Genomic DNA, 10,884 nt, shown 5'->3' with positions numbered 1-10,884 from the left:
TTAATGAAATATTTGTCAAAACATATGAATGATATTATTTTACATAATATATTATGTATTAATTATAATATTTTTTAATAGGTGAAAATAAGCCAATTGATCTCTATAATGTTTATTTATTTTTAGACAAAATAAAACCCCTTCTACTGTATTTTTGCATGGTGAAACTCTCTCGCACTGCAACGGGAGAGTCGAAGCCTCGTACTTCTTTGCTCTCCCTAAGGTCTCCTCCTACTCCTCGTTTTGAAAAAAAAAATGATGCTAACTAAAGCTTATTTTATTTTTTAAATAAAAAAAGTAAATATTTTAATATTAAATATATATTTTAAAAATCATCTTAATAAAAAAAGTATTAAAGTATATTAACAATGTTGCCTTAATTATAATTAATTATAATCATGAAATTAGACATAAAAATTATACCCTCTGACTATAGGCTATATATATGAATGTCCAACTGCAAAGGGTTTTTCAAGGTTATGTTAATTTTGGGGTTTGTAAGCTGCAAGTCTGCAACTGTTCATGTGGTTGACAGGATGAATCGGATCGGACCGATATCCCGAGTTCCCGACTACCTCTTTCTTAAGGTCTGGTAGGGGCGGGACCTCGGATCAGATGATTGCGAATCGCGATTAGGTGCAGAGTGAAAGATTTACCTCAACTCTCGAGCGAGCGAAGAAAATAAGCGGAAGTTGCACCTTTCGGTGTCCGAGAGTGTTGAGCCTAGGAAAATCGAGAAAAAGTAGAAAAAAGTAGATACGAGAGGGAGTTGAAAAATCCAAGTCACTGTACGATGCACAAAATCCCTAAGACGGAAGGGGAATCGATATCTGTTTCGCGAATCGGATTCGTCTTCTTAAGGACGCAAAATTCATCAATTCTGTTGAAGAAATTGGAACTGTGCTTAAGCTATAAACCCCTTAACTGGCGCCCTTTTTCTCTGCAGTTTTGAGAAGGTATGATTTTTTGGCGATCTGGAATTAAAGACCATAGAAAATATGGGTGATGGATTCCCTCCGGGTCTTTCATATTATACCTCCAAATGCTTCTTGAACCTGTACTAACCTGGAAATTTATCAAGTTTCTTCGCAAGTTGGGAATATTTGTTTTTCATTGACGAGGAAGGACAAGAGGATCCCTCGATGGTTGCTCTGTTTGTTCCTAGGCTTGTATCGTTTGATAGACAAATAAAGAGACATTTCTTTACTTGAATACGAACATTTCCTTCGCGGAAACAAGGGTTTATATGAAGTGGAACGAGGAGGTGGTAGTACAGTTGAAAATCCCAAGGCCTTTTGGCAAATTTAAGAGTTTTTATTTCTTGAACACATTGGTTCTGTGAGTTGCAGTCACTGGAAGATTGTGTGCTGGGGTTTCGGGGAGGTATATTCGTTCTAACCACAAAAAAGGAAACAGAAACAAAACGGGAGAGTTTTATTTCGTCGTTCTATAGTCACTGAGATCATAGGTATTTCGATACAATTGTAGCCAGTACAAATAGTACTATTTTGGGCAAAAAATGCACTCCAGGCATCGCAGTCCTGGTGATTCAGTTCGGTCAAATTCCGTGGCGATCGGCTTATCTTCCAGCCGTATCTCTCCTGAAGGCTCAATGCGTGGGCACGGAATGTATACTTCGGATTACAGAAGCTTCAACAGGGGTTACGGACGGGGAACACCAAAGGCTTACCCCCCACCCCCAACACCCCAGCCACCTCGCAAGGGGGATATATTCATGGAAGCTGGTCGCCTTGCTGCCGAGTACTTGGTTTCACAAGGACTGTTGTCTCCCAACTCGCTTCCGAATAAATTGCAGAATGGTCATTTCCAGGATTACAGAGGGCAGGACCGTGAAAGTCTTCCCCAATCGGATGGTAGGGCTTCAGTTCTTTCTCGGCTTGGAAATGCTGTTCCAGACATGGGTCCTAGCAGAAAAAGGTTTATTGACGAGTTCAGCTCAACAGGGGTCAGAGGCCATGGGAGAGGAAGGAGAAGATCAGGGTCTTTTAAAAGTTATGGTTCGGACTGGAGTAGAGAGAATGGAAAGAATGAGTCCTGGCCGGACAAATCAAGAGGTTTTTCTGATGCTCAAGAGAGTGATAGCAGTTATGTTGGTGGGTACCAAGCAGAAAGAAGAGGCAATTTAAATGCTGGTAGTAGTGCCTCAAGAATTGCTGCAGAAGAGTTTCCTTCGAAAAATGAAACTCCAGGTGATTCAGAATCTGAGTTGGACACTTATGAATCCCCTCCTGACACGGATTCCAAAGAAAACTCCTCTAGTAGGGCTAAAGAAATGCCCTTTCTGATGGATACGGATTCCAAAAAGGGACTTGAAGATGCAAGAGGCTTAAATTTGGAGGCTGGAGAAGTGGAGGACAGCGATTGTGAGGACAAAATGAATGAGAAAAATGAACCTGAAATTGATTTGGTGAAAGAGAATGTTTCCATGGAATTGGCAAAGCAGGATAGTTCAGCAGAACTTGGTAAGGGGACAGACTCAACTGAGGCTGATCTAGTTAGAAGAGGTGGTAGAGATTTGTTAAGCTTGTGTAGCTTTGGAAAAGTTCCCACTAAGGCCCGCTCCTCATTGACTCCTAGAGTCTTGAAGCCAGATGAGAATTTGACTAGGGGAGAGAAGAACAATATACCTGACACCACTCCTGCAAGGGAGTCACCTACTCCTGCAAGGGAGTCACAAGCGCTAGCAGAAGAAACTTTTGTTGAAGGCTCTTCAAGTGATTCACTCATGAACCAAACACCTAATGATTCAAAAAGCCTCACATCCAACTTATCCATTTCATCTATCCAGCCTGCAGATGAGCCAGCAGATCTTGAAACCATATTTGTTCTAGAAAGAGAAAAACGGGCAAGGTCGCAGTCATTCTCTGATCGGTCTTCTTTTATACACCAACAAGAATTGGGCCAGGGTGCCCCAGTATTTGGAAGAAGTAGATCAATTGTGATTACAAGTGATCAAGGAAGTTTTGGTCAATCTTTAGTCACCCATGAGGGGGGGGCCAAAAGACCCAGGGAGTGGGATTCCGAGTCTGACGAGTATTTCCATCTGCACAATGTGAGAGCAAAGCCATCAGAGTCACAAGTCAGGGACCTGCAAGGTGATGGAATGACTAATACAGTTGATAAAAAACCTCTGGTTGAAGTTGCTTTATTTCCAGAAGGCAGTTGTCAGCCCAATATGGAATCTAAGGAAGAGAAGCAGCATTTACCCAATTCATTTAAAATATGTGATCTTAACCTTACAGAATCTTCTGAGATGATTGATGGTCCTAGTGATGTGCATCCTAATGATGCTGTCATAGGACGTAGTATTTCTGATGTTCAATCTACCCTAAGACTTCAGAAGGAAGTATCAGTAGACGTTGGCTTGTCAATAAGTCATAGATTCAATAATGCTACTGGCTATGAAGGACGTTCTAGTGACTCTAAAGAGGTTGTGATAGTTGATGTGCCGGATGATGATGAACCTGAGAAGGTTTTTGATACTGCAGCACGGAAGTGAGTTCACATTGACATCCTAGTGCTTTTTTTGTATATTTTATTAGCTCATTTGCCATTGAGTTTTGACTTTAAATTGAATTCACATTTTTTTCTTTTTTTCTTTCAAATTCTTTTGATGATTTATGTTTATTTGAATTCTACTTTGTGATAACAGGTCTGAGACAATATATTCAAACTTGGAAAATTTTCTTAGCCACACAGAAAACCCTGTTGATCTCTCCAATATGCCAGACAGCTATGGCTATGCAATATCAGAATTACTTGGAAATGATATATCAGGTTGTTCATCAGTTTCGGCTAATATTAATGACTTACAGACTGATATGACTCTTCATAATCAAGAGGTATTACCTCCAGACTGACCCAGATACTGTTTTGGATGACTACTGCGATCAATCTGTTGGTTTCACAATAGTTTTTTGGTGCATGTATTCAGTTATGTTCTTGCTTGCTTTAATTTTAGCATGGAGTTATTTGGGGAGTCTTTCTTTGTTAGTGTTTTGTATGACTTAAAAGTGTTAGTCTCTGAAGTGGTTCTTTTGTTCTTTTACAATATCTGCTACTCAGTGTGTGATCAAACATTTCTTGGGTTCATATTTTTCAGGTGATTCCTGGGGGTGTGGATGATCCAATTTATCTCTCTCTTGGCGAAATACCAATAAGTAAGCCACATATTTAGTTTACTGCTAGTTTTGTTGTTTGTTCTACACCAACGTGGTACTTTATACTGAATGTTTTTCTTTGTAGATGTTGGGTTTTTCCAAACTCTTCATTTTTTACCACCCCCTTTTTTGGTTCTTTTGGTGTCATTTCTTGAATTCTTTTTTATGTTTAGGTTCATCTCTGTTGCTCTATAGGTGGAGACCTTGGGATTTTACCTGCATATCTACTAGTGTCTCATTTTGTGGTCCAGAAATTACAAAAAGGTGTAGAACATACTGAAGAAGATAAAAACTGGGTACATGAACTACGTCTGATCTGCAAGATCTTTACAATACATATTTTGGGTTTAAAGAATATATCTCGTTCAGAAATTTATCCATGTTGTAATGACTGAAGTGGAGGACAGAAAGTGAGCGTCAGCTAGGGACTCCTCCATATGTGTGCTACTTTTCTTGAGAGTACATGGATTTCTGGAGCAAACAGCATATTTCTTTATATGAGAGTTGAGGGCAACTCTAAATCTTGTAGGTTTCATCATCTCATGTTTGTGAACAAAGTGTCTTGTAGGATTGATCATTTTTCAAATGGAACGAAGGAAGTAATGTCAAAGCCGATCATTTTTTAAATTACACGCGCACCAGCATGGTAGCTGTTCTTGACAAGAATGGTCTTAGATAGCTAGTCGATCCTTCATTCATGTGCTGCTTACCATGAGAGTCCAAAGAATTTTGGAATGACATTTTTTGTAACTAAGAGTCAAGGGCAACTCAAATATCGTAGGTTTTCATGATCTAGTGTCTGTGAACAAAGTGTCATGTTACTGCTGATCCATTTTCAAATGGAACATGGGGAATTATGATGAAAGCAAACCATGTTTTAAAATTTCATGTGCACCGGCTTTTGTGTAGCTGTTCTTGGGCAAGGATGCTCTTAAACAATGAGCTATAGGGTATTATCTAGAATTCTTGCCTGATATTTCTGTATGGTCATCTGAGTTCTCTTCAAATTGTTTGCACTCAAATATGACGGCAATTATTGAAAACCGTATGTTCCATCTTCCTTTTTTGGTGCAAAAGATTTACATAATTATTACTTTTCTCAAAAGTTTTGTTACTATGTCGCTAACAGCTGGAAATGGTATCTTATAGGTTTTCTGGGTGTCTGGGACCAATCTAATCAGGACTATGGAAAATCTTTCTAAGTAGCAGGCAAGATAACTTTCTGGCATGATGGCCGTATGTACATTGTCACAACGTGTTCTCATTATAGATATTTTACCTATTTCAGCTTCATGTATGAGCATAATACTTGTTTTTACATGTGATGGATGATTTTCCTACCGTCCATAATCCTCTTAATCTTTGGCTATAATTCACTCTCGTCGCTAAATAGCCGACCGGATGGCTTGTTCCGGTCTTGCCAGAAGTTACATGTATGAACTATTGCAGCAGTAGAAAGACACGGAACAAGAGGACAATGCCATTAACTGGTGGATGATTGCTTGTTCTGACGACTCAACAAGTTGAGAGCTTGGGGCAACTTGCTCATCATCCACAAAAACGTCCTGCAGTTTTGCCTGTATGACAGAATGAGGACATTGCCCTTGTTACGGGATAGGATGCGGTGCTTCGTTTGTTCTTGGTCACTGATTACTGAAGCAAACTCCGCAAGATAAGAGGCTTGAATGAGATCAGAACTAGGGCAATGTTGACAGTATTTTCTGCTGTCACGATGGTTCTTTAATGGTAATGATGTATATTCAAGTTGCAAATTACAAGTTTTGCGCACTTGACGACCCAATTGCCCAAATTAAGTCATTGGCTTACGGCTTGTGATGAATTCGTGCTTTCAATATTTTATGCACAGGTCCCTCATTCCGTCACTCGTGATTCAAAGATTACAGCATTTCTATGCTTGTGTTATAGAAATTCGTCGAACATTTTCATGTTTTGACGACAGATTTATACGTTTACTTATTAGACTTTTAAATTTGATATTTATACTGTATAAACTTTTTTATTTCTTAACAAGTTATTTAGTCACTTCATCTTCAAAATTAAAAAATACGTGTTTTTTTGTAATATCTAATTTTATAGAGTCCATGAAATTATAGCGGTAAAGGGGTTTACGGAATGGAAATGGAAAGGCAAAATCGTCAAACTCGAGTGTTGATGTGAGAAGGGATGGGATAGTGTTGGATCATCGTCGGTAGTTCGGAGAATGACGTGTCCGACGACGTTTCGTCGTGGTCGACGGGACTTACGAAAGACCATTTTGATGGACAAGCTGTGGGACGGCAGGTCTGGCGGGAAGGTGTTCTTCTGTCGACCGCTACGACGGCGGAGACGGATAGGGACTTCGCAGAAGAGTTGGAGTAGGGAAACTCAAAAAGCCAATTGTTTATCGACGACGGATGGAAGGATCGGACGAAGGAAATAAACGTATTGATGAAGTCCCTGGTGCTAAGGGATCGTACTGGAAAGATACGGAGAGGGCTGAAATGTATCGTTTTCATAAGGAAATCCCGAGATTGAGACTTATCGCATTATGCGACAGCGGGTTCATGCAATCTTGTGGCTGAAAGAGGTCGAAGAGGAAGAAAAAACGCTTTGTCACCCATTGGATGATTCAGTCGAGCTGTTGCTTGACGCGTGCCCTGAGTAAGAATCCACTTCCCACTATTTCGTTTCGTTTGCTGATGATACTAAATTTATATATCTTTATAACATTACTGTTCCTCTTTATTTCGTCCTATTCTTCAACTATATCTACTCTGAGATTATTATGTCACTGGAAATATTGTTTCCACGAAGTTGTCAACACCTAACTAGCTTAAACGGATTTGAGTTTTTACCTTATTCATGGTAGATGGTGATTCAAAACAAAATAAACTCTTGATGGTCTTACTTCTTGACTATTTTCAAGGCGAGTTTAGAATGTTTAACCTATTTTTGATTCATACCATCTGGGAATCTCACAGAGATTCTGGAAGTTCCTGCAGAATCGATTATTTGCGAGTCTCAATTCATGAACTCAAAGGTGATATTGTCTGGCTAGCTAATGCTTCAAATAAAAAGAAACACATTAATTCAGTCAACTCTTCCTTCAACTGGAGGGCTGTGCCATCTAAGAGATTTTCTTACTTTGGTATGTTGGCTACAAATCTCTTGAGATGGCTCTGGCTTGGGTGAGTTAGACAAACATTTGCACTTTTTGATTTCTCAACATGTGATGATGCACAGGTTAAAAGAATTTTCACCACCTAGTTCTTTTTTCTTCATATGTTAAACACATGTTGTAATGTTATGGTGCCCTTTGTTGGAAAGGGAGATTTATTACAGATGAAGATTGCTTGCTTATGTGCTATTGATGAGAAGAAAAGAAACTGAAGAACGTTTTGTGGTCAGTGGAAAGAAGGTTTTTGTAGTTCAACCTCTATTTCCTTGTCAAGAAGCAGTTAGAGTCGGTGGCAGCCTTGGCTTAGCAATTCATCTGTCACACGAGGCTTAAATTTTTTCACCAAATTTGAAACATCTTAATCTGGTAGATAAGAGATGAATGTGAATTACCTTCAGTTCTGATGTGCTATAGGTAGTTTTAGGGACGTCTGATTTACCATGGAGTTCTTTCTTCCTAACAGTCTCATGTCCAAGTGGTGGATTCATCCCTTGTGCTAATTGCCACCCCATAAGGTGCAGCAAGCAAATGCAGGCCAAGAGACAACTGACAAGACCATGTGCTGTTCATGGTTGGGTTTCCATTGCCTATTGAGACAGTCTGATACTAACAACAGCCCTGGATAAAAGAATCAGGAATTTACCTCTTCTTTTATTCTTGAATGGTAATCTTTCAGGCTGGCTTCTGCCACTGGTGGGGAATCTTGATGCAGATTTTGCTTAGCAGGTCCAATTTCTATTTTTACTGGCCAAAAACTACGAGGAGAATGTCAAGAGGGAGGGTAAATCTATATTAAAAAAAAAGGGGTGAGTCTGACCCTGGCCCAACCAAGCCCTGTTAAAATCTGGGTTGACCCACTGAGTTGTAAAACCATGGTTGCATGCACTACTTATGGCTTGGCATTGCACCTTTCTACCAATTTTTGTGGAAAAAGTTGGATGCTTAGGCAAACACAGTTTGAAATAATTTTGGATGCATTTAATGGGTGACTTGGTTTTATTTGTACATATTTTACCATTAGTCACTGTCTCATTTTGAGTGTCTGTCAATTAACTTATCTATTTGATATCTTGTATCAGAGGTCTTTAAGTTAGTATTATGTAAAAGCGTAAGCAATTATTTTTTCAATATATACTCTTTTATAGGTATTCGACTTGTTTATTTGTGTTTTGAATTACCAATCTAGAAGGCCCTATTCCATACTGATTAGCTTTTTATTTAGAAGAACTTTCTGTGTTAATATTGCATTTAAATTTTGTCTATATTTTTCTCTTGCAGGTTTGCAACTCTCATGATAGGGTATTCCATGCGGTTTCTCTTCCCTGCAAAGTGGGACTTTAAAGTGATGCCAGAGGACAGGGAGGAACCACCAGAGATCCTGATGAAGTTCACTATGTGATCTCAATGGAGGAAGACGAAATGCTATACCAAGAGTTTGTGCAAAGGATGAACTTCAACAAGAAAAAGTTAAATTAAAACCTTCTCATTCATTTACCTTCAACATAATTTTGGAGTATCTATTGAACACATAAAGCCAAGGGTATGGCCACCTAAAAGATCGGTGCTGAAACCTGAAATTTCGTGTCTATGCGAACCTGCAACTGAATTTCTTTTTAAGTTTTCTCATAACATTAAGTATTTTTTGTTTTAGATGGGTGTTTGGTATGCGATTGACTGTAGAACTTTCCTGCCAATCAATGCATGTAGTGTAGAACGAAAAGAACTAATTCAGCAAAATGTATTTTTTAATTATTTTTTTAAACGTTAGCAAGTTTAATTTGCCACTGTGAGTAACCTGGAAATTACTTTCATTTGTCTGATTGCAGATGGATGTGGAAGTGAAGTGCCACAAGTGCAGATCGAGATGTAGGGGTGATGGGTGGAAGATTACAGTGGAGAAGCTGGACAAACAAGCAAAACATGGAGGTGGTGGAGCCTGGGAGGTCGTGATCTTGCCAGAAGGGTCTAGCCGGCCACCACTAAATGAGATGTAGAAATGTTTGTCCGGCAGGAAATGCCACGACGTAGGTGCAGGATTCTTCATGATTGGGTATAATCAGTGAGATAATAAGAGGATTTTTCAGTAGGAAGATGAATTTCTGTAAGAACGCAGCTGTAGAACTCGAATCTTACCGACGCCCAGATTTTTGCATTACTGGATTCTGTCGCATCAACAGTTTTCAGTCAAGACCTACTTATCTAGCAAAATGATTCTGCTTCCAAATCTGGTTTTCGACAGTGGCCAAATATTTTATTTATCGTAGGAGGTTCTACTGCTCTGCATTAGATGGTTGGACTGATTCAGTAGGTTTTAAATATTTTGGCTGCTAACCAGTGTCATTTAAATAACAACAATATCAACAAGCTCTGTTGTGGCTGGTCTGCTACCTACCAGAAATGATAAAGAAACGCAAATGAGCGAGGCACTACCACCGCCACCACCACCACCGCCATCATCACCACCGATGACCTCCATTTAAGATAAAAGTGTATCATTGACTCATTGAATAGAAGACTTTGAAAGTGGTTTACAAGGCGCTGGCCTCAATTTTGTCATCAACTATTTGACTTCATCGCTTTGGTTAATAAACCGGGAAGATTTGGGACGTCTCCGTGGTCAAAGTCTGTGATTAATGAAGTTAAAACTAAAACCCATGGGATGTAATTGCGTCATTACTGAAATCCTCTACCATATTCATCTTCTGTAATCAACTAAAATCATGCTCTCCGTCCATTAAGACCACAAGACATAACAAATACTTAATTACTGATCTTTCTTTTCAAGATTCTGGTCAAAGGAAATTGGTCTCCTTTAACGGCCTGTTCGGAAGCTACCGTTCTCCACATGAAGCATCAAGAAAATGGGTAAAAGCTGATTAGAAATGAATCAGATGATTACGATCAGCATTAAGATTTCCAGATGGTGAACTGCATCGAACTAAAGCACTACAAATTTCCAAACTGATGGTGACAAATTCATGTACTCACTACCGTTTCCCATTTCTTGCCTGCATTAAGGATTCAGAAATTCTGGTTCTGTTTCTGGGAATAGAATTTCTTGCTCGAATCTACTACTAGTCTCTTTGTTTTAAATTCCATTTTCTCTCAATTATTATCGTATGTCAACTTTATCACCCAGAATAGGAAAAACTGGAAGCGTTCGAGAGCTAACCAGGAGCTTGAAAAACTAGCCGTGCGTCACTTTCTCTTGAAATGATGAAATGATTCCATCTGTTTACCTGATGAAACAACTCGATAATCAGTGTCTTGTAGGTCACGTCTCTGCACTAATACTCTGCTATAAGTGGTCTTCAACAATCAACCACTTTTCCATTTGACAACAATGGAACCAAAATAAATATTTTAAAGAGTCTGTACTCTGCATTCTCACTGGCATCGCCGATCAAATCAAATCATCAATGAGAGAAAATAACAGCCAACCACTAAACTTGATGGGATGACTTTTCGTTGCTAGTTCTTTTTACGTAATTCCAACAAGTTCTGGGTACTTCAGAACGGCCATGT

At 39.1% G+C, this 10,884-nt stretch overlaps 1 protein-coding gene across 1 annotated transcript; it reads left to right on the top strand.

Annotated features, from left to right (window-relative positions):
• The first annotated feature begins 596 nt into the window (after positions 1-596).
• On the top strand, positions 597-5,977 carry LOC137937607 (uncharacterized protein At4g26450-like). The gene is made up of 4 exons (XM_068782708.1): positions 597-3,516; positions 3,674-3,863; positions 4,124-4,181; positions 5,331-5,977. Exons 1-4 carry the CDS (start codon positions 1,520-1,522, stop codon positions 5,381-5,383), a joined length of 2,298 nt encoding a protein of 765 aa, XP_068638809.1. The 5' UTR covers positions 597-1,519; the 3' UTR covers positions 5,384-5,977.
• Positions 5,978-10,884: the final 4,907 nt, after the last annotated feature.

Source organism: Aristolochia californica, unplaced genomic scaffold, assembly GCF_029961685.1.
Source record: "Aristolochia californica isolate CCGP_79_NKW_82.1479 unplaced genomic scaffold, dmAriCali1.0.hap1 SCAF_7, whole genome shotgun sequence".
Taxonomy (NCBI): domain Eukaryota; kingdom Viridiplantae; phylum Streptophyta; class Magnoliopsida; order Piperales; family Aristolochiaceae; genus Aristolochia; species Aristolochia californica.
This window is presented reverse-complemented; position numbering and strand designations above follow the sequence as displayed.

Excerpts from the sequence above, each read along its gene's own strand:
- LOC137937607 (XM_068782708.1), top strand. The coding sequence starts at position 1,520 with ATGCACTCCAGGCATCGCAGTCCTGGTGATTCAGTTCGGTCAAATTCC. Across the intron at positions 3,864-4,123 it reads TGACTCTTCATAATCAAGAG|GTGATTCCTGGGGGTGTGGA; the intron begins GTATTACCTCCA and ends CATATTTTTCAG. Across the intron at positions 4,182-5,330 it reads TCTTGGCGAAATACCAATAA|GTTTTCTGGGTGTCTGGGAC; the intron begins GTAAGCCACATA and ends GGTATCTTATAG.